Genomic DNA, 24,494 nt, shown 5'->3' with positions numbered 1-24,494 from the left:
GCTTTGTTATGTGTACACTGAAATCCTGTCCGGGCTTGATATTTATTTAGTGATCGTCCTTTTACGGATATGAAAAGCATTAAGATAAATTACAGTAGTAACAGCTGTATGGCCTGTCCAAAGAAATAGCAAAAACAAAATAAAATCATGAGCTGGGGACATGAAGCATGTTTTACATCTAGTTCTTGCTAAAGATATACACAGCACTTTAGTAGACACCAGGAAAGGAAGAAAATAAACTGTCCACATGTTACTCTCAACCCATAACTAGGAAATTAAAATATAGGCTTTCCCTATTTCCAAGAAAAAACTCTGTAGCAAATTTGAAACAAAACATTAATTCTCTTGGCTTTCATGTTGACATTCATTTTTAATTTCAGCCATGAGTCTGCTCTTCTCAAAGCTGAGTGGCAATCACTGCTCCTCATTTAGAAAGTTCTGTAACTAATAAAGTCCTCCTTAGATTTGAGAAAACCTCTGCTATTGAAATCAAATGTCCTCAGTTCCAACCTGGGGAACTCCTGTCAGTAGATGGTAGGGAGGCCAGGAGTTCTCCAACACAAAATTTTTAGTAGGTTGGGTTTTGCTATCTGTTGGGAAGAAGGGCTACCAAAGGACAAGGAAAAAAATGTCAGATCTCAAAAATTCAGTTTAATATCTTTCAAAAAATGGCATTAGAGTGCAGTCCTGATGGAAGGATATGCTCTGGGTGAGCTGACTCTGGCAGGGAAGCTGAGTTGCTGGAGGGAACGATGATAACGAGAAAATCATCACTATCGCTCCCTGGAATGTGTGACTTAGCTCTAAGACCGGCCAAGCTTCTTTTTGACCAGCAAGGTGACTTGATTGGGCTTTCTGTAGCAGAAGGAGCACGTTCTGGCAAGGAAGAGGGAACCAGGGTCTCACAGCCAGAGTGCTGCTACAAGCGGAGAACATTTTCTGAGTCTCAGCCGCCACTACCCATGTGGCCCTCAAGTCCCGCCAGACCCGGAGTCCAAAATGTAGGTCAGCACTGCAGTTTTTCAGATGGGTACAATGCAAGCGGCAAGTGCATGATAATGAATGCCAGAAGACTTCAAAGCAACAGGGAAAGGGCTGCAAAGCAAACATTTTCCACAAGGCTTTGCATATTTTTAATGATAGGGTGTGATGACTAACAATACCAGGGCTGGATGGGATTCTATTTCAGTGCAGAGGAGAAATCTTGAGAACCTTTTGATATTTTTCTGGTTAACTCTGGCTCTGGCACAGATTGAAGGAAAAGGGTTTCTTGCAAATTTGGTTCCACAGACTCTAGACATCTTTAGGTTTGCAGATATGCAAAGACCTCAAATCAGCCACTCAATAAAGCATCAGAAAAGTGCTGGAGTGATTGAACTAAGTTCATTTAGCATAAAATCAGACATGTGCTGTAAAGTTACATGTGAGTATACCTATTTTTAGACCAGAGTATTTTTAACAGGTACTCTATTTTTAAGGTGTAAGAAGCCTTAAGAAGCCAAGTCACTTAGTTTACTCCTTAAAGATGTATAGTACAGGGAAATATACACAAAATGTTATGATAACTCACAGAGAAAAAAATGTGACAATGAGTGTGTATACGTCCATGAATGACTGAAAAATTGTGCTGAACACTGGAATTTGACACAACATTGTAAAATGATTATAAATCAATAAAAAATGTTAAAAAAAAAAAAAGATGTAAACCTTAGAGGAAGAAATGCTGTAGTACAATAACTGCGCCTCCTCGTGGCCCTGCTGAAGGCTGGCACAACGACTTTGCAATCTGTCTGTCGAGAGGTTCTTGCAAGTCAGTAACAGAAAAAAAGGAAAAGACACACTCAAGGTAAATAACGTCACTAAAACAAACCCAAATATTAAGCTTTGGGTTCCAGGGTTTTAACTTAGTCAAAAGCATAGCTCTAAAAGTGGGTGAACAGAGTAGAAATGGGAAGCCTGGAAAAGGGTCAGCCACCAAATGACAGGGCAGCAGTGTGTGCATTCTAGTCTATCTTGGCAGAGACTTCCTCTTCTCCAAGAAAACAAAATCCATAATAACTGGTCCTGACCCAAATTTACCTTTCCAACCCATGATTAAACATACTACTAAGTTTGTATTTTCAATGGCAAAAAGCCATTTGAAATTTATTTACTAAAGGAGCCAGTAAAGCTTGGCTCATATCTCCGCTTTTTTGGTCAATGTTGCACTTGTAAGAGAATCCTGTTAATAATAGTTATGTCTCTTTCCACCTACCACACCAAAATAGTAGGGCACCTTTCCAGAAGCAAACGTTTTCCATCTTGAAAATAAATGCAATCGCGAAGTGGCTTACACCAATCTGATTGGCTGAATTAAAAGTGTCTGTCAAACACATCACTATATATAAAACATAACGAGGACCTACTGTATAGCAAAGGGAACTACAGTCAATTTCTTATAATACTGTATAATGGAAAAGAATCTGAAAAGAAATATGTATGTATGTATGTATGTATGTATGTATGTATATGTATAACTGAATCACTTTGCTGTACACCTGGAACTAACATTGTAAATCAACTACACTTCAATAAAAAATTAAAAACAAAAACAAAGAAAGAAAGAAAACAAAAATACAGACAAAAAGGCCTTTGTCAAGCAGTCTTATCTCTCTTTTTGGCTCCTTTTTCTGAAAGGAGCATCATTCCCAACAAATTGTACGCCCTTAATGTGGCTTTGGGGTCTCACATGGAGTAAGAAAAGCTATCTTACAAATGACTGAAAGAGGAAATATTTTCTTAGGAGAGATGGCAGGGAGGTAGATAAAAATATAGCAATAAATATTAGCCATAGTAAAAATATGAAAAATCTGAAGTTTCTATTTTATTTTTTTAGATTTTGAATAATACCCTGGAACCAGAAAAAAAGGACAAGCATTAAGTAGAGATAAACCAATAAAACATGACACCAGTACCCAAACCAATGAGAGTCACAGGTTTGTTTGAATATCATTTCAATTATTATACTGCATCTCACTGTGAACTTCTGGAAAAGAAAGTGAGTCAGCATCTAACGGGTGCCAGATCCCTCTGTCTCCTTTGTCCTTTTGAGCATGGCCCTCCCCAGAGTGACTGGAATAACTGGGCAAAACCATGATTTAGTGTGAAAGAATCACATTCTTCATTAAACCTGGATCCATGGACTGATGGCCTGCCTTTCAAACATCTGGAACTGCTGCTCCGGGGGAACAGAAAGAGCACTGGGCAAAAGCCAGCCTCTCCACAGACCCAGAATCAGGAAAGAGTTCCTCTACGAAGACCAATTCTGCACCCCTCCCATTCCTGCCTGTAATTTCCGACCATACCTCCCTTTGCCCACAGTCTTCTTCACTTTCGAGGTGGTACAGAACACAGGTGTGCCAGGACAGCCTCGAGCTCCACCTTCAGAGTCCAGAATTGATCCGGGGATGCCCTCCACCCAGCTAACACAGGAGGAGCACCGCTTAGGGACAGGACGCATGAGAGACTGTCAAAGGCCCCCGTTCGGCAATGCCAGGACAGCCTACTAGCATCAAGAACACTCTTCTAACCCCTTCAGAAGAATCTGTGTGAGGATCTGAGGACCATGCTCTCTTCAGTCTGATTCGGCTGTGTGGCATTGCATTTCCTCGGCACACCATCCTCTCAGCCTCCCCACAAACCACAGGCTATTCTGTGGGCTTCCATGGGCAGCTCTGCCTGCCCACAAGGTGCCCGTTCCCTTGGTTCTGTTTTCTCTCTGGCTGGGAGGGCCATCCCCACATCCTGGGAGTGCTTTGGGGCAGCTGCCTGTGGTGGTACCTGCTCCTGTCTGGCCTGACCTCAATGATCAAGTTACGCTGACTTCTCAAAACAGGGGAGACATAAGACCCCAGACCCTTGGGCTGCTTTCCCCACATCTCCTGCCACAAACTGTCCCATAGCCACTCGCGGTTTCTCTTTCAGGATGACAAATGTGCTTGCTGTCATTGTGTGTGTGTTAACTCTAGAACCCAGACGGTGAGAGCATAATTGAAAACAGGAATCATGTCTTCAGTTCATAAGAAAAACAACAGTTACAAACACAACTCAAGAAGCAAGTTCCCTGTTCCCTTTCTTTCTCTTTCTCTGGCTCTTTGCCTGCCTTGCCTTAAATCCAAAATTCACCTGAAAATTAGCTGTTGTTCCCTTTCCCTGTATTCTAAATAAGATGAGCATAAGCCTGCCTGGCATGTTTGTTGATTTTGTTTTGCCTTGACTTTGAGACTTAAATCCCTACATGGCAAGAAAACAATTACATTTAAATTTTTAGTGTCCAAAAATATTACACAAAACCATTATTTAGGATTCTACCTGGTCCCTGCTCTCCTTTCCTGACTCATCTTTCTATAATAAGACCTTAATGCCACACGGATCCAGAATTCATCTAACAACGTTGTCTATCCAAAATACAACCAGAAACTAGGATAGGATTAAAGTCACAAAAACTGAGTAGCCCAATTACATGCTATAAAAACTATGCGCCAAAGGTGTCAGTAATCCATAAAACACAAAATTAAGGAAAAATATGTAATTATATTTTAAAAACATGAAAAAGCCTTTAATGAAATTAAACAGATACTATTGCAACAAAAATTTCTAATAAAAATAAAAATTAAGAAAAAACTACTCAAACCTGGAAAAGACAGTTCACTAAAAATCAGTAACAAACATGAAACTATACTGAAGCCATGTTTAGTAAAATCAGGAACAAGACCAGAATCCCCACTTTTACCCCCATCTTTTGACATTCTCTTAGAGGTTTAAATTAATGCTATAATTCAAGAAAACAAAATAATCATTAAAATATTGAAAACAGACTAACATCTTTATTTGGAGATGAAATAGTCTTAGTGTTTGCTAAAAATAACATGAGAATTAACTAAGAAGCTTGGTAGAGTTAATAAATAAAAAAATAAATATTCAAAGGCAAGGTTTTCTTTATTCAGAAATATCCAATTAAAAACTTCAGTGGGATTTTTTCAAAACTTACAGAATAGGTAAAAATAAATTTAACAAGATGTTGCACAGTCTAAGGAGGGGGGAAAATCATCCTATAGTATCTTATTAAAAGTCATAAAATTAGAGCAGAACTTTAGGAAGAAAAAAAATTAGAGAGGAAAGTTAAAGGAATTCTTAATTCACAGATACCACCAAAAATTAATGACAGCTAAGATTTATACAGTTCTTAGACATTACTCAAATTAATAAGTGCTAGTATTTATACAATTCATAGAAATTGCTCAACTATAACAACAGCTAATGACACATGTTAAGTTTCAGCACTGTTCTAAATGCTCTAATGTATTCATTTAATCCTTATAACAATCCTACAGGAAAGTACAATTTATTACTTGAACAGTACAGATGAGGATGTTTCTAAGGACTCAGATTCCAAGATCTTTGTTTTTGGCCATTATATTCTTCTCCCTAAGCCTCTTTTCTCTGTATTTACGCACACATCCAGCAAGCTTGGTTATCTAGTCTTCCAAGACATAATGGATTAAAGAGAAAATTGGAAACCACAGGGTAAGCAAAGCACTCTAGGTAACACTTTACCACCTAACACAATAAAAGGACAAGCAGTGGGGGGAAGGACCACATGAGCATCACATGGGACCAGTAAGAACCACCAGATCTTACTCTGTCACCACAGCACAATGAAACAACTGATGTCCTTAGAGAATACAGCATTGTAAGCAGGTAACTGTATGCCTGACATACTTTTTAATGATACCTAAGTACACATCCCATTTTAAAATAAACCTATCCAAAAATCTTTAAAATGTGAAAAATTGTGGTCCTTGAAGTGGTTCTCCTAAACACTTAACTGTATAGGACGCATCCAGCATGGGTTCTGATATTTTATTATTTTTGTAAAATGCATTCTCTGTACCTTCAACTCACCATCACTGTCTGATTCAGTTTCTACGCACTGCGTTGGGAAAGAATCTGTCAAACACACTTATAGATGCTTCTGAAGTATTATAGAGTAGTCACAGATGCATGGGAGCAAACATGTTCCCTAGACTCTCCAAGTTTTCCTTTCCCACCATGACAAACAGTCACAGAGAAACATGAGGCTGTCCCTTACCGTTCCCCAGTGTATCCCGGACTGCAGTGACACTGGCCTGTGGCGGCATCACACGTCCCTCCATTATGGCACTGACACTCTTGCGAACAGTTCTTTCCAAAGCGACCCTCAGGGCAAGGCTGACCACACACCGTGCCCTGCATTCAAAGAGACTTGAAAAATTAGATGGGCTTCTAGCCAAGGAAGGGCCAGAGGAGAAGGGAGAAAAGACAGGAAACAGAAGGGGAAGAGGAATCTGGCAACAGGGCTGCAAGAAAATCAGACAAAGGAGATTTTAAGAACACATAAATTCTGCTCATCATCTCAGAAATGTTAGAAGTTTTAAAATGACTTGCTTGCTTAGTGAGCCTAAGTCTCAAGATACAGTCAAAGGTGGCAGAAGAACAATCTTAAGAAATACCCATATTAAAAAAAATTAAGTTACATTAAATTATTATGGCAATCTAAGGAATCTGCAAACCCTCTTAAAGGTTCTTCCTTGTGTCTTGCATGTACAGTAAGTCAACAGTACTTATTGAGCATCCATTCCATAAATGACAACATCTGGCACAAATGGAATATCCAAATGCTTTACCATATGTTCCAGAGAAAATACACATTATCATTGGCTTTATTTCTTATAATGAAGCATAAGAAAGGACTGGAATTTTGTGTACCTGAAGTAACAATAACACTGCCTAAGAAATACTTCGACAGAAATGAACCTAGACATTTTATTTCAGGAGAAAAAAAAAATGCTTTTATTTTCAGCAGGTTCAACAAACACTGCTGGGCCAAGATCAATAGGAAAGCTTATTTCCTGGGGAGTAAAATCAAGAGAGTAACTTGGACACGTCTCCTCACCCTAGAGGCTGTCCATCTTGTCAGACACTGTCATGTTTATTCCAGTCCTACGTGGAGAAAAGTCAGATACTGTACCAGTAAGTCAATGAAACACTTGAGTATTTTCTACTTCACTTGGCTGTGTAACTTGGGCTTGTGGCTTATCATGTATTTATTGGAGTTACTGTTAAAGCAAACAATGTATTCCAAATAATGGAGGTTTTTACAGCGTTTTTAACTGCTGGAAGCTGTTCCTTTGTCCTCCTTCTCTATAAAAAAGACAGACTGTGGGCACTCTGAAATTGGAGGCTAGTGAACACCAGATGGTTTGTGAATGTTTATTCTGGATAGCACGAGGAAATACATTTCCTCTGACTCCTGGCTACACACAAAGGCAGTTGGTGTGCTAATTAAGTCTCCTCTGATGGTTTCTAGCTATCTACCAACAAGGAAAGTTCTTCCAAAATCTTGGAACTGAAAAAACCTTTGAGAGATGATTCAAATCAATGTTTCACCGAGAATCAGCTATGTGCCAGGCATAGTGCTAAGGTCCGAAAATCAAAGATAAAGTCACAATCCTTAATTAGCTCACAATGTGGTGAGGAGGACAGATGTTACAATAGGCCTGATGCCTCCATTCTAGCACAACATATTAACATGACTGAAGGAATAAGAAGGCAGGGGTCAATCTGTGGAAAACAGTAGTTCTGGTAAAAATTCTTACTGTTTCAGGGACTAACCACTCACATTTTGCAATGGTCCCACATAAGCTTCAGAGATGCTGTGGAAATACTCTTTGTAAATAAGGATTAATGTGAGAAAACAGCTTTAAGTAGGACATTATTTTTAATTGAAATACATATGTGTGTGTATGTGTAAGGGGAACATATATTCATCTTTGAAAAGCACCTGGGATGGGATGCTAGCACAGGTGAAACATTGTGGAGAAAGGCGTAAGCAGGAAACTCAGCTCCACATGGAGAAAAATGATCAGAAAACCTTTAGTAAGAAACGTCTATCAAGATAGGGGGCCCAGAGTACAGAGGAGGCTCCACTGTGCTGGTCAGGATGGCCATCTGCCTCCCTGGTGGGACTCACGGTCCAAGCCTATGGTTACCACTCCCACATCATGACCACCTCACCCAAGAAGAAGAAGAAAGCTTCAATTTCATGACGAGGCAACTCTACAGACCATGTGTACACAAAAGTCCTAGGAGTAACGTGCACACAGCTCCTCATCCAAAGAACATGTAGCTATCTGAAAACTCTGCTACCCCAGCAAAATCCTTCCCCCACCAAGGACCAAGCAATGACCAGTCCTGGCAAAAGGCTGAATATAGGAAACAAAAGCAGAGAAGGAGTCAAAGATAATTCAGCATTTCTACTTTAGGCAACTCAGAGAGAAGTGATGGTTTTAACCAAGACAGAAAAGAGAAGAGGAACAGCCTTAGGAAAAGCTTAGGTGTACGACAGATTTGGTTTTATTAACACGGACTTTGATGGGCTTGCTTCTGGCTCTGTTCTTCAACAGCTCCCTTGTTCAGCTCCTCCTCAGGCACTCAATAAAAGGCCCCCCGGCACTGATGCTATCGCTTCATGGAGTTTCTCCGGGCTCTGCCTCCAGAATCAGACCTTGTCTCTCCTGCTTGCCATTCCCAGCTCTCACCTTGGGTCTGATACTTCTTTTCCACTTGTCCCAGTGGTCTTAACATCCTGAACTCTCCCTGACGTCCCATGATTCTCACTGGGAAGTGGACTCCAGCTCTCCTCTGATCCACGCCTACACCGAGGGTAATGCCAGACCAGTACCATCCCAGGTCTGGCTCCTAAGGCTCCAGCCTGGCCAGAGTTCAGACAGATGGGGGCTTCGTGTCTATAGGAATCTAGGTGGGGTGTCTAACAGCAAACTGAAAATACACATCTGTGCTCAGGGGAGGTAAAGTCAAGATTTGGGAGAATCAGCAGATGACTGTTAAAGCCATGGATCTTAATGAGATTTCCAGAAAAGACTTATAGTGAGAAAAGAAAAAGGCAAGATGGAAACCTAGGACATACTGTAGTAGAGAGGTCAAAGATGAGGGATTAGGAACAGAAATCTTTATTTAGTAAGAAAGATAGGAGGAGAGGTTATCAAAGAAGTGAAAGGAAGGGGAGAAAACAGCTCAAGTGGTAGAGTACACGCTTAGCATGCACAAGGTTCTGGGTTCAATTTCCCAGTACCTTCTCTAAAAATAAATAAATAAACCTAATTACTTCCCACCACCTCCAAAAAAATAGTAATAATTAACTTTAAAAACTTTTTTAAAAGAAGTGGAGGGAAAAGAGATTAGGAAGGGAAAATGGGATGAGCAACAACATAAAACGCTTTGGAGAAGTGAAGTGGAACGAAGATTGAGGACTTGTCACTGGAGGTGGCACTTAAGTCACTTGTAGTCACAGTTTCACCACAGTCACTGGAGATGGAAGGTGACCATGAAGTAAATTGCTCTTTTATTTGCTGTATGTTAATAAAGAAACAGACATTGGTCAATCACTCTTCCACCTTCAAGCGGACTCCTGCACAAACCAACTCAGAGAGATATGAACCAGTATTATTTCCCGATTTCAGAGAAATCCACTTAGTAAACCACCTCTGACATTGTGTATTCCACAGAATATTACGCCTGTGAGACACTACATAGAGAAAGAGCATCAGGGTCAAAGTTTGGCAAGTGTGCTGAGTAACAGCTTCCTCTTAGATGATCATACTAAAGACTGAGAAGTTCTGCAATACCTGGAAAACTTCGTTTACCTCAGTGTGTCTCCAGACTTATAGGACCAGATAACTTTGACACATAACCTGTTGAGAAAAATATTCTCAAAGAATAAGAGTGATCCATAGAACATAGTTATGAAAATGATTATTTAAATACTTGAATACTTGCAGTGTTTAACAGCTTTCGCTGTCATGTTTAAGATGAGATATTTCCCTTTTAGATCTTGCAGGGAAATGCAGGATAGATGTCCTACTACTATCTTTTCCATGAGGACCCTTAGTACACTTCAAGTGCAGGATTAATCACTTTCTGCCTTCATAGAACTGAAAAACTTCAGCTTGGATATGGTCGGGTATTTCCAATTTTGGAATCTTTAATGATCAGTGGGATTTTCTTTTGTGCTGAAGTCTTCCACATGCGTTTTCACTTGAGAATCCTGGAACAGGTGACTTTGAGTGGGGAGAGGGGCACTTACCAGCCATCCAGAAGGACAAGAGCATTCTCCAGTGACGTGATGACATATGCCGCCATTTTGGCAGGGACATCTCTGCTCACACTGTGGCCCGTGCTTGCCAGGGGGACAGAGATCCTCACAGCTGAGGAATTAACATGGGACACCATGATTTACCCAACCACATAACCCGTAGGTTCACAAACACAACAGCACCCAGGGCCCTAAAATAGATAAGCTTTCTCTATCTTATATGGTTTATTTCATTGACATCAAGAGCATCAATTATGTTGGCTGGAAGGGTCTTTGAGGGGTCACCTAGTCCTGGCCTTTGCTTGGGGATATTTTCTAATGAAACTATTTCAATTTGAGAACCTGTCCTATCAGAGAGCACCATGGATAACTCCTGCTGGCCACTCACTCCTTGGTGACAGGAATTTTCCACAGAACTTTTATAAAGCCCATGTGTTACACTGGAAGTCTGTTTTGTGTGTTTGTTCTAACCTCAAAGGAGACAAATATCTACACATCACCCACTGAGTGTACATACCCTTCATAATCAATTTTCAGTGTTCCCTTCTTCAGAATGACAGACCCTCCATATTGCATGAACAAACCTTGTTCTCTAAGCCTCTAATTGTCTTTTTTTACTCTCCTGTGAAATTGCTCCAAGTTTCCCAAAAACCCATTCAACTGTGGCCTTAATAAAAACTCATAAGAGCAATATTAACAATTAAACAATCTGAGATGATCATCCATTCTTCTGGAAATCAGAAGGCTTTAGAGGCTAATGCAATTTTTACTTCAGCTCTATTTTACAGCCCTAACACTGTCAGCAGGAAGTATTTACCTAATCAGCCACATTTTTTCAACTTTTAGCTCTGTGATTTACAAGTGTAATTTTCCCAGTAAGGGAACAAGAATTTTTTTTATCTCCTACTTTTTTGGCAAATTCCACCTCTAACTCTGTTTGCAAATACAAGCAAACCAAAGAATGTCCTTCCCACAAAGTAAAGGAGGTTGTTGAGATTGAGTAGTTGCTTCAGTGTTCTCCAGAAAGAATTAAATTGTGTGCACATCCTACACAGATGTGACACATGTACTTTTATATTCATGAAGCAACATATGTATCTTTGGGCTTTAAATAATCCAGCTAATCTTTGATCATGGACTATTTCTAACGTCTTTCACCTTTCCTCTTTTCCAAGGCACTGAACCCATCAGCTGTATCCAGCTAATTAACCACCACACAGAGCAGAATAACATGGACCATTAACAGCCAGAATGCAATTGAGGGAAAATCACAGCGGAACCCAAATCTGCCCCCAAACTCCAAATACTGCTATTCAACACAACATCCTGGCCCTCTCTGTCTTTGCTCTGCCAAAAGGAAGGCATCAGAGCTGGTCCTTAGATTCTGGCTGGGCTCTGATGTTCAACGGCCAAATAGCAAGAGCACCTAGTGGCCATCAGTGCTCATCACACATCTGTGCCTGCAGTCCTGTCCCCTCAGTAACCCTTCAGGCAGCAAGAGAAACAAAAGCACAGGAATATGACGCCAGCAGCAGCAGAATGGAGAGGGTAAGTTGGCTTTGTCACAATGCTCAGCGGTGCGTCACTTACAAAGCTCCAGTGTATCCCGGTGGGCAGCGGCACTCGCCGGTGACATGATCACAGGTAGCTCCGTTCTGGCACTGGCATCTCTGGTGACAGTCGTTACCATAGGTGCCCTGCTCACAGCGCTCCTCGCAGCGCCAGCTCCGGAAGCCCGCAGCGCAGTGGCAAGCCCCTGTGATGGGGTTGCACAGAGCCCCGTTTTTGCACTGGCACCGGCTGCTGCAGTGAGGCCCCCAGTGATCGCCGTCGCAGGCTAAGGTTAGGGAAAGAAACAGTGGAAGGCGTCAGAGTACGAATGTGGGTAATGGCAAGCTCTTCAGAACAAGCTTTCCTCTCCCCATGGAGAGAGCAGCTTGATGACCTCTTCATCACCATTCCTTTGCAGAGCATCAGGGCTCCAGCACCAACCCTTGGCAATACTTCACTGGTGCTGGCAGTGGGCCACTTCCTATCATTCCACTGCTCAAGCATGGCTACACTGTTCACCCCCATGCCTTTGCTCTGCTCATTCCCTGCACCTAGAGTGCTGAGTTTGATGTGGCCAGAATCATTAGCTAGTGGATGGTGTGAGTGGTTGTGGGAGCGAGGAGGCTGGCTGGGCAGGTGAGAATGGTCAGCTTATGCAGGGGCTTTTATGCATAAGCAGTTTGGATTGCATCTTGTAGACAAGGGATCAATAGAAAAGGATTTTAAGCAATGAAGGGCAATGGAGATTTGCCTTCTAGTAAGATCAGCTAGCTACAGGATGAGGAAAGGGCAGGAAAGAGCTGATGATGAGGGGCAGGAGACTGCGCAAGGCGCGTGGCAGTAGTTCTGGAGACCAGTGAGGGGGTCTAACCTCAGGAAGTGATCAGAGAGATGGAGAAGCGACCCAAAGGCAGTCCACTGAGGAGTGGACGGACCCGGATACAGGTCTGGGCCGAGCTCTTGAAAACAAAACTGCTGATCTGCTTTCAAGATATCAATCAAAATACATGTGATTGGCAGTAGGAAACAAACTTACGGTTATCAAACAGGAAAAGGTGGGGGGATAAATTGGGAGTTTGGGATTAACAAATACACACTGCTACATATAAAACAGATAAACAACAAGGACCTACTGTATAGCACAGGGAACTATTCAATATCTTGTTATAACCTATAATGGAAAATAATCTGAAAACCAATATATACATATAATATACATATAACTGAATCACTTTTCTATTCGCCTGAAACTAACAGAACATTGTAAATCAACTATACTTCAATTTAAAAAAAAAAAAAAAAAAAAAGCATGATTGGGAGGTAACCAGAAAAGGCAGAAAAAAATTGACTAAAATGTTTAAATTCACTGACCTATTTTTAAAATACAACAAACCAGAAATTGAAAATGAACAGCAAATAAAAAAATAAGAAGTATATGGAACCATGTATAAGTATAAGATAAAGGCAGAGAACAGCCTTTGAAAGACAGATTTAAAAGTGCAGTTCCAAAGAAAAGGAAGAACGGCTGTGATTCAAGTCAATGAGCGGGAAAAAAGGAGTAGGGAAGGAAAAAAACCTCAATCCCAAACATTCTAAAATTTATAAAGGGTGACAATAAGCAAAGCCTACTCTTAATATGCATTGCCTAGCCAGCCGTGCATTTACTAATTAGATGCTATAAAAATCACTAGGGCAGATGCACCCTGCCTAGAGCTCTTAGGATAAATTGCTTTTATGATAAAAAAAAAAAAGTTTCATTTCACAAAAATTTTGTAACTTCAACAGATCTGGAATAAACTATTAAAAAAAGCAACACTAGGCACACAGCAAACCACTTATTAGACCTGCAGGATTCATTTTCCAATATTAGGACCTACCTTCCATTTCATAATATCAGAAGTTTTAAATGTATAATTCTGTTTTTAATCAGTATGGCTTTGGTCTCATTAGTACTTTAATAAACATACTTTAATATAATTAAAAGCAATGAGAGAGAATTATTGAACCTAAAGCAGATCAAGAAAGTAATTGCCTAAGAATTCACAATCTCCTTCCACAAAATAAGATTAGGTGGTAGTTCCAAGATGAGATTTAAGCCTAAAAATTGTTATTCATATGAATTGTTTCTTTTATTGACTATGGATATGGACAAAGCTTTTTTTTTTTTTCAATTTTAATTCTTTCAGTTTAGGATCTATTCTTAAAAAAAAAAATTACATAGTATGTTTCTTTAAGCTCTCTCAGCTACTCCAGTGGAGAAGAATCTATCTTGTTTTTTAAGGTCTCCCAAAGTAAATTACATAGTCCTTTGTAACTTGTTCCCTGGTCCATCAATTCTAAGAGTAAGGAAAGTCTTCTTCCCATAGAAGCCAACTATCCTATAATTTGATTCTTTTTCCTCCGTCCCCCTCACAAAATAGTCAATTCTGTGCAGCACTGTTCTCTATATTATAAATGAGCTTGTTCCTGAAATGTGAATACAACAAAGCTGCTCTTTGCCATACTAAATAGTAAACCTCAATACTTTTACAATATTTTTTTTAAGTTTATTAAATTTCACTCATTTTCTTTGCTGAGCCGTCTCCAAAATTTACATATCCTTCCCAACTTCTAGGAGCCTCAGGTATTAAGTTAAATATCCATTTTTACTTAAGTATAATGAAGGATTAAATGACTGACACTCACAGAAACAATGCAGCTAATATAATCACCTTGATAAGGACATCAAGATCAGGTCAAAGCATTTAAAAAAAAAATTTCTGACGGGTTAGAGCTCTTTTCCCTCACTATGAGACTGGGATAAGAGTGGGCTGGAACACCTACGTTTTACAGAGTGTATTTCACAACAAGAGGAGAGCAGCAGGACAAAGTCAAGAACAAAGTCAAGAACTGGCCTCTCTTTTCCTTTATAACCCATTTATTTCCACATCCCATTCAACAGCTTCTCCCCCAGCAGAGAAGTCAGGTGGAGACCAATTCTATTTTCTTGGGATTAAATAAAAACACAAACAAAAACCCTTAAGATATCTCCTCATGGTAGAAACAAGTTTATAGCAGACATAGATAACTATCAGCATTAAAGAAAGGGTTTCAGGCTTTTAAAGAAATATTATCGCGCCGACATGGTTAATTTCCTGGCTATATCTAAGCACTGTGGCATGCTTTGAAGTGACAGCTTCTCCCTTTGGGGTTGCATTTCCCTAAAAGGCCACTGATACATGGGCCTCACGATGCAAATACTAGGCACCAACATGGACTACATGGAAAAACAACACATAGAAATCTACAGACAAATAGACAGGAAGTAGAACAAGTAAGATACAGAAGCCTGGCTTGAATTTAGGCGTCACTGTAATTTCCTTTCCTTTCTTCATTTATCATATTTAACTCCTTCAGCACATCCATTTTTAATGTATCCCAGTGAGTTACACAGTTTATCGCACAAAAGCCAGCTCTCTTCCCTGATTACGACAAATACAAGAGTAGGTTGACTGTCTAGACAAGAGGCAGAATTTGTTCCTTATGTTTAGTGCCAAGCTTGACCGATTATCCTGAATTCAAGTACTGTATTTGGAAAGGCAGTTTGGACAGAGTCTGAACTCAAGTCATCTGACTGCTTTTGCTTAACACCTCACTTGAATCTCAAGGGGCAAATGTTTTCAATTCTCAGGAACAAGGGACTGGGTTGGTTGCTTGTACTGATAACTTAAAAATGGTAGTGAACATGGAAAAATTGCTTGAATAGCGTAATAGGAAAAGGTAAATGAACAAAACTTTGTTTCAGATTAAACTGAAAAGAACCTAAATGCTAATAAGGGAGCAAAGACTCTGTCCCTGTCAGCCTCTGGTTTCCACTCTCATTGTGTGAACGGCTCAAAATGGGCCATCAGAAGCCGTGTGGCCAGATTTATGCAGATGTTTCAGGAGACAGCTTAAAGAGGGTCTCAACACGGACAGCTTGCTCTAATAAGCTCTCAAAATAAATTGGAAGTAAAAGGAATTTTAAGCTACTGTGTAATATCAGAAACAACCAGTCCATGCTACACCCTCGGGGTCAAGACGATGGACTCACCCTGAGGCCCTTATGGCTGTGACTTCCACTGATGCCACTAACCAGAGGTTCCACTCGTGGGCTGAGGACTGAAGTTCTCTCAAGTGATATCTCTTAAGTACCTGCCTTGTGCCAGCTGTGCTGTAGGCCTTGACTTGAAAGGAGAACAATAAATTTATGCTTCTACAAGTTTACAGGTTGCTGGCAGAGGTGTCAAGTTACTAGGTAATAAAATACTCTGTGATAAGCAATAAGGTAAGGATGGGGACAGGGTACAACGGAAAACACAGGGATGACAGGTAACCAGTGCTGGTGAGTCAGGAAAGGCTTCTCAGCTAACATGATGTCTAAGCTGAGATCTAAAGGCAGAGGGCGCCATGATTAGGTGGGGTGGAGGGTGTGTACACAGGAAAAGAGGGGACTACAAGGAGAGGGAGGTTGCCGGAGGTGTTACATTCAAAGAGCATGATACACGCAACAGCCAACAGCTTTGAAACGGGAAATATCCACCAATGCCCTCCTGGGTTCTACACCACTGCATTACGGCTATTACCATCTTTCTGAGCTGTGTGCATGACAAAAAGAAGTATAGAAATAAGTAGAAATGGAGAGATATTAGACCTGTCTTCTCCTGCCATGTCTCCCCCCTCCCCTAGTCTTCCAAGCTCAGCCCAGAAACCTCTGTGCTTCAGGCGCATTTTACAGACCCAATCTGAGATGCTCTCTGGAAAAAGGCATTATATATTTTCCGTGACACTCACTTTGCACTTAGATTACAGTTTTTACATACGTTCACCTTGTTTCACATCTCCCAAACAAAATTAAATTCCATGGGTGTTAAGACGCACAGACACCCTTCTAGATCTTAGTAGTTGTCGAAAGAAGGTTTCAGACAACCAGGCCCTGGCACTCACTTGGCTGAGAATGATGGTTAGGAACATTCTGATTTCAGAGATGATACACTGGGAAAAAGTGTGTACCTGTGTCATGAAGTAGTGTAATAAGAATGATGAGACTGATACTGCCAGAGATTTTGACAACCTCTCCCTTTTCTGGAAAAGCAGCACTCTTATGCACTACTATGGGAAAGCAGATGACCACATCCAATTTAGAGATTAGTCTGGAAAAGTCTATCAAAGGCCCTTTACTCAAAAATTCCTCTTGTGAGATTTTTCCAAAAGAAAAAACAGAAATATGTAAAGACAGTAACAATTACCAATAGTTAACTTATTAGTAATACTTACGCTGCACCCACACACTGTTCTAAGCACCTGAGATAGATGAACTCTCATACTGTCCCCATGAACTAGGTACTACAGTTGCCCCTGTTTCATACAAGAAGAAACTGAGATCCATGTGGCAGACTTAAAGTTACACAGGGAGAAAGCAGTGAAGCAGAGACTTCCTGTCTGCAGTCTGTATACTAAATCACTACATTCTCTTCCCTCCAAAGCTGTACGGATCTTTATCCCAAGACTTTTTCATAATAACAAAAAAATTGAAAACAGCCTAATTTTCTAGTAATAGATGACTGGTGAAAAAAATTGTGGTATAATCATATAGTGGAATATCATGCATCAATTAAAAGTGATACTATAGAAGAATATTTAATGAATTTTAAAGATGTTGTCAATATCATTAATTGTAAAAAGTAGATTAAAAAATGCATACCACATGATCCAATTTTAGCAACAGATTAGAATAAACCAGATGAAAGTGTCATTAATTTAGGTGTAAAATGGCCCAATATCAGCCACTGTCTATGGTAGATCCTAGTATCTGGGAAAGGGTGGGGAGAAGATGGAGAAGGAGAAAGACGGAGAGACAGATATCGAAAGGCTCTGTAGTCAAATGGGACCATCAGGTAACTCCAGGTCTTAAGACTGTTCGTGATTTGTCTTTTATTCATTTGGGTTAACTAGATTTTCTAAATTTTCTGCGGTTGAATGTATCCTTTCAGTGGTAAGAGAAAAGCAAGCAAAAAAGTGTATTTTTATATGGTTCGATCTGCTGAGCATTTACCATTGTGCTCCACAATTTACACACCTCTCTCCAGTCCTCACAGGACTGACGAGGTGGGTATCATCACCTTTAGCACACGGGGGATATTTAGGATGAAAACATTTAGGTAAAATGTCCAAACATACCCAACTGTGGCATCAGTACTCAAACCCAAGAATGTCTGCAAACAAAAGTCCAAGCACTTTTCATGAGGCCATTGTGCTCCTAAAGTAGTGAAATTATGTATTTTTGTTAAACATAATATCCCACAATTATGTTTTTCAACTCATGTGATCCATCGAGGTGGAACAGCCAATGATAAGACCTTTCACTGAGCAAGTCTATGGGGTCAGCCAGTGACTCAATATTTAGGGGCACTGAAAATAGGCAATTACATTAGTCGTGAGAACATAGGGCGTTTCTCAAAGAGAAAATAAAATTAAGGAGACGATTAGGGCTGAAGAGCTTCTGTAAATTGAAAAATAATTCTATGCAAACAAAAAGCTAGTGAGCTCACTGTGAAAACTGTATTGATACCATTAGCTGTCTTGCTAAGAAGTACTCTGACTTGAAAACTAAACCCAGACGGTACCTGCCACATGGCTGGCTCTTAAGATATATCTGGTGAGTGAATCAAAGTGACTGCACGCAGAGCAGTATGACTAAGTGTGACAAGCAGAGGAACCTGTAAAACCATCATCACAATTCTAGGTGCATTCTCTTCTCCTAACTTCACACCCTCAGTCCAATCTTCCATGCAAAGGACGGGGAGACAGAGAAGAGGTTCTAAGATAATGCTGAGTTTCGAACATGTGTCGACAGTGTGCAGCTGTTTTATTTTAACCTCACAATAGCTCGATGAGATAGGTATTATTATTCCAACATTTCACGTGAAAAATGGACTGAGATGATAATTTGTTCAAAGTCACTTGGCATTCAAGTGGCAAAAGCAAGGGTTCAACCCAAAACCATCAGTGCCTCCAAAGCTGCCATCTTCCCCACACCATGCAGACCATCCCAAGTGGATGATGCTCTTTAATTACAGGACCTCATATCAGTGCATATTTCTGGCTTCTGATTGCTTTTCAAAGGGGAACACTCTAGAACAAAAGTCTCACAGACGTTTGAGAGATAATCCTTGTTTGCCTAAAACAGCAGTTCCCAGGCTTCAAAGTGTTACTAGCAAGTTCATCTGAACAGTTGGATGAAGAATGTTCCAACATGTCCACAGCCACACACATACTGACAAAAACAAGGCATTAGAAAACATATCTGAACAAATGAGAGATGGTTTAATAAATCTCTTGTCTGGTGTAGACAAAGAATAAGGAAAGGAGCACAATCAGAGATACAAAGAAATGCCAAACTGGGAGATACTCCAGAGGAAGAAACAAGGGCACATTAATACAGTCTCACCCAAAGGACTCTGTCAGAGGAAACAAAAAAAAGGATGAAATCATTGTTCCCTTGGAGAAAGGAGTGATGTTTACCACCAAGTTCACCTTGTTACGAAATTTATCAATCATGAGCTGGCTCGAGGAGGAGATAAAGTCATGCAGCATTAGACAGACCTTGACCTTAGCAGGGACAAGGCAACTTCACAGCTATGGAGACTTGAACCAGTCTCTGACCTCTATACACTTAATTTTCTTTTTGTAGAAGAGGGATGGTGAAACATACTAATTACACCAAAAGTACTTGTTCTTACCAGTGACGCAGCACAGATCTGGTAGCAGCAGAAATTCTATTTTGTGGTTGACACAGTAGAACATCCCAGCCCAAGAAAAACATCCTCCAGCTGTATATGAAGCTGGAATAACATGCCTGTCGTGGGTTTGTGTTATTTGTTTGTCTTGCATGAATCATTCATGCCAAAAAGGACAACTTGGTTTTCACACTGTGAATTCCAAAAACAAATTGCCCTGTAACTCCATGAAGTAAAATAAAAAACAAGCTTTGGGATCACCCCTTTCATCCATTTTTATAAAGCCAATTGGAAAAAGCTCAGGCCTGCAGTGAAACCCAGTGCTAACTTACATCCTATTCTTAATTATCAATTAAGAACTAGATTCAGAAATTTCTCACTTGCTGATGATTAATGTGCCCAGAGGTGTCAGCTCATACATGAAGCTCAGAAATGTAAAAGGAGAAACTTGGAAACAAACATGTGAACTTCTTAGCTATCTTCCCCTTGGCATAAAGAAGTAGATAATCATAAATAAAATCTGAAGAATCCTATCATATTAGTAGGTACCGAGCCCAGGACTTGATTTTTCTCCAGTTTACCTATGCCCAGGAAGACCACAGAAGCAGCCCTGAAACACAATTTGAAGTATAAGGTGCTTCTGTAAAGCAATTGGTTCTGGATTATAGAGAACAACAAAAGGACCCAATTCCGTGAGCTGGTGTTAGATCTAAACAAACCCTAGATGAACTGAGCAGTCCATTTCTTGTTCTGTGTTTTTGTTTTGTCTTGGTTTAATACCTCTGGGATCTAAAAAAGTAAAACTGTAAACTTCTATGGGGTCCAAGAACCCTGTGGGTACGTCTCTACCAGATACAACAGGATGATGTACTGAATCTTGGAACTCATGTTTTTCACTGGGAAAGTGAAGTCAGTTTATAACACACGACAACCCTCACCAGGGTTGCTATTTGAAGTAACTAAGACAGTAAGTACCCTTAATATCTAAATGTCAAGTATCTATTAGGATGTATCAGTCAGCTGCTACACAGATTTAATATATTTTTACGTGGAGTTTGGCCGTGATGTTTGTCTGCCACTGACTTGAAACAGGAAAATTTATCAGCACGAGAGAAGTGAATAAGGAAGAAAGTTCAGCCTTTCATATTCTTATATAGAGAGAAAGCACAAATAATTCACTTTCAAGAAAATACCTCTACAGAGCGAATGGCTTTTAGAAGAGGCCAAAATAATTTTCTGCTGTCTCAGAGGATAGAAAACCACGATTCTCCCTGAAATATATACCCTTTCTTCCCAAGCCTTGGTTCCCTCGGGGTCTTTTATCTCCCTGTGATTTCATTCCCTGTGCCTCAGGCTAACAAGGCGATGGTGTGTCATTCCCTTTGTTAATGTAGAAGAAAAGATCCTCATTGAAAACATCAAGTGCTTGAAAAATAAGACAAGTTTGTAAAGCTTCTCCATCCATGAAGAAGAACAATAAAAATGTATTTTCCAGATCCTCTGAAAGCACTAAAACCTCATGTCCTTCACATGTCAAAAACCCGGCTGGAGAGCTGACAGAGAGCCAGCAATCACCGCGGACACCCACCCAGGCCTGTTTATATGAATATGATTCAGTGGCTGAGAGAGTACCTTTATTCTTCTTTAGAAAATGTTTATTAAATGAATCTTCAAAGCATGAACTGTCATTTTATAACTTCAGTGTAAGCTTACCCCCAAATTATGAACCAGAAAAAGGGGCGTGAAATGTTTATTCTTTAATGTGTCTAAATGTAAATGTTGATGTCTCTCCAGGAGACCACATTGATGGCCTTATTCACAGTGCAGGGAAATCTCAAGGATATAAATCGTAGGCTGGGATTAAGAAAGGGATTTGGAGGGATTACACTTATTCAGTGAAGTCAAAAGAATAATCACAACCTCGGAAGCCATTACAGGATATCTTGCTTTATGAAGTCTTGCTGTATTTTTGCTGTTTTGCTCACTCATTCTTTTATTAAAAATGTATTAAGCATCTTCGTTGGCTACTGAGTTCTGTTTATTGAGCACTTACTACTTGCTCCTCCCTAAGACCTGTGCTATAACTAAGATTTCTTTGCCTCCTGGAAGAGACTGGCTCACAGTGAGACATCATAGAAGAATGTGCTAAGTGTTACAGTGCATAGGATGCTCAAGGAACACAGAGGAACTCTGGGCCGAGGGGAGCAGGGAGGAGAGAAGGCTGCCAGAGGAGGTGGGCTAGAGATGAGCACTGAAGGATAACTACTCATGACCACCATTGTGCATATACTTACAATCTTCACACCACATGTGAGAAGCCAAAGGGTGGAAGCCTTAAATGATTTGCCTAAAATCCAACAGGAAGGAAAACCAGGTTCCAAACCCTCAATGCTAATTGGATGGTCTGAAAAACTTAAGAGTTTTCTTGAGTGAAAACTACATAAGGCTACAAGTACTACTATAGCAAAGGTCCCTATACCCACAACCTAGAATTAACTGTTGTGAACATTACATCACATTTGCTTCATTGCTTAATGCAAGAAAAAACACATTGCAGATCAAGTTAAATTTCCTTTTGTCTTCTTTGTACCTCATTTTCAGTTCTTTTCCTACTCCGCCCCCAGAGAGAACCGATGTCATTATTTTAATGTGTATTCTTTTAGCCTGTCTGTGTGACCAGAAATAATATATTGCTTTATTATTTCATGTATTTATTAGGTTTACATAAAATGTATATATCACTGTGCATCTTGGTTTTGTCACACAATATTATGATATTGAAATATACTAATATTGGTCCATATGCTAACACATTACTATATAGCAGTTTGTAGAAATGAAAGGCTATACAGCATTCCACTGTATTAACAGGCTCTAATAAATATATTTTTCCCATATTCATGGCCATTCTCACTTGTTCCCAAATTTTCAGTTACATAGATACAAAGTCTTTATCCCCTTGTCCATGTATGCAAAGGTTTCTCCAAGGTATACAAATCACAAAGAAGTAAAAATAAGGTTACTGGATTATATGGTAGACACAAATTTAAATTTTACTCTAGAGATAGCCAAATTACTTTGTCAATTTACCTTCCTGAGAGCAGTATGTGCAAGCTTCCTTTCACATCCTCATCAACACTTGATATTGTCAGACTTCTTAACTTTTCCCAGTTAGATGGTGAAAAATGACATCCTGTTCCCTCACCATCCCCTTCACTGGTTATTACAAAGATAACATATTCTTATAGGCTTATTAGTCAATCAGGTTTTCTTGCTCTGAATTACCTTATTGTATGCTTTGCCTAATTAATTTATTTTTCATTATCTTTTGCCTTTTTTAAAGTTGTGGGGTTTTTTCTTATTGATTAGTGGGAGCTCTTTACATAGTCTATACACTAACCATTTGTTTTATATGTTGCAACAATCTTTTTCCACTCCCTTCTCTTTTAACTTCGCTTATAGTACCTCCTGTCTTAAAGAATTGTTTAACTTTGATGTGTTCTACATACCCTAAAAACTAATTTACAGCATGGATGAATCTGGTTTATGTAATACTAATTATACAATATGAGGTTCTTTTTATTTGTAAGTTTAAAGCTGCTTTTTTTTAACATATAAAAAATCATAATGATATACTAATAGGAAATTCAAATCAATTTCATTAAAATTTAAACTTTCTTTGGAAGTTATTCCACTCATCCTGTGCAACAGTTGTGAGTGGTAAAACCTTTAGGTTTTTACAAAATTTTATGATACTCTTCATTTATGGTCCAAGAGCAAGGCTCTTAAAACCTCTACTACTTACTCGACTGAAAGTCTTTAAAACTAGGGTAAACATTGTTTTATAACGTTCTACCCTTTTATTAGTTTTATACCTGTCAAACATGATTACTTTGCTTACACTCAGAGTTGAGTAGCGTGATACCCTGAGTGACGGTGGGATGAGAAGGACAGAGAGGGACAGATGAAACTGGGCTTGGTGATCATGTCAGGGATTTGCATTTATTCTAACTATAGTGGGAAATACTGGGGAGTTTTGGGAAGGGGAGCAGCATGCTCTGACTTTTGCAAGATCACTCTGGTCTCAGTAGAGAGAACTGACTCAAGTAGGGTCTGAGCAGATACAGCGGCAGCAAATGATCGTGAGTATCAGTTAAGAGAGGAAGCTGGCTTGGAGTGAAGTGGCACCAGTAGGGAGGAAGAGAAGGTTAGATTATCTTATATTCTGAGGTTGAACCAAGAGTTTCTGATAAATAGATGTAGAGGGAGATTACACAAAGTTAAAAAAAAAAAAAGGAAAAAAAAATCAATGAGTGATGTGGAGTGGAGTCAAATAAAATGACAGCCCAGTGCTGTCTTTCCAGCCATGGCAAATGAACCAATGAGCAGGAGTAACATAAACATCTATAATGTTCTCACTATGCCTGAAGCAATATATACCAGACATGAACTCATCTGGTAAGGACATTCAGGGTCAGAGGATGGGAATAATGCAAAAAACTCTACTGGGGTTCTGTCTGGGAAGCCTCCTAGCAAGCCACTGTGGACAATGAGAGACTCCAGCTCAAGGAGGGTGTGGCCTGCAGGATGCAACAAGATGTCCACAAACAGCCGCTCCATCCGTTATCCAGTCCAGAGACCGGACTGATGCGGGGAAGTCTGGTGGAAGGCACATTTGTCACATGGGAAATGTTAAGTAAGCACCTTTCACTCAGCCATTATCATGCCGCCAAGCACAGTGCTGAGGGCCCAACAGGTACTGCGTCACTTAATCTCCACAAGCACGTGAAGTAGATACTCTTCTCCTCTCTTTTAAGCATGAGGAAAGAGAGGCCCAGAAACAGCACAGAAAGGAGAGCCGATAGGACTGCTGTGATTCAGTTCCAACAGGGAGGTAGGTAGGGGTGGAGGAGAAGGTCTGCCCCTCCGGAGTGTAACCAGCAACAGCCCAGGTTTCAGACTCCTTCACAAAGGCATAATCAGCAGTTTCTCTG

The 24,494-nt window shown here is 40.0% G+C and overlaps 1 protein-coding gene across 3 annotated transcripts in view; it reads right to left on the bottom strand.

The window, feature by feature from the left end:
* Positions 1-24,494, bottom strand: part of MEGF10 (multiple EGF like domains 10) — a 156,852-nt gene that overhangs the window by 46,977 nt on the left and 85,381 nt on the right. For all 3 annotated transcript variants that reach the window (XM_010980977.3, XM_031448935.2, XM_031448936.2), the window contains exons 6-8: positions 11,783-12,029; positions 10,184-10,304; positions 6,131-6,267 (exon numbers count right to left, since the gene is read on the bottom strand). In XM_010980977.3, coding sequence (XP_010979279.2) covers positions 6,131-6,267; positions 10,184-10,304; positions 11,783-12,029 — 505 coding nt within the window. The remainder of the gene's footprint in view (positions 1-6,130; positions 6,268-10,183; positions 10,305-11,782; positions 12,030-24,494) is intronic.

The sequence above is a fragment of the Camelus dromedarius genome, chromosome 3 (assembly GCF_036321535.1).
Source record: "Camelus dromedarius isolate mCamDro1 chromosome 3, mCamDro1.pat, whole genome shotgun sequence".
NCBI lineage: Eukaryota > Metazoa > Chordata > Mammalia > Artiodactyla > Camelidae > Camelus > Camelus dromedarius.
This window is presented reverse-complemented; position numbering and strand designations above follow the sequence as displayed.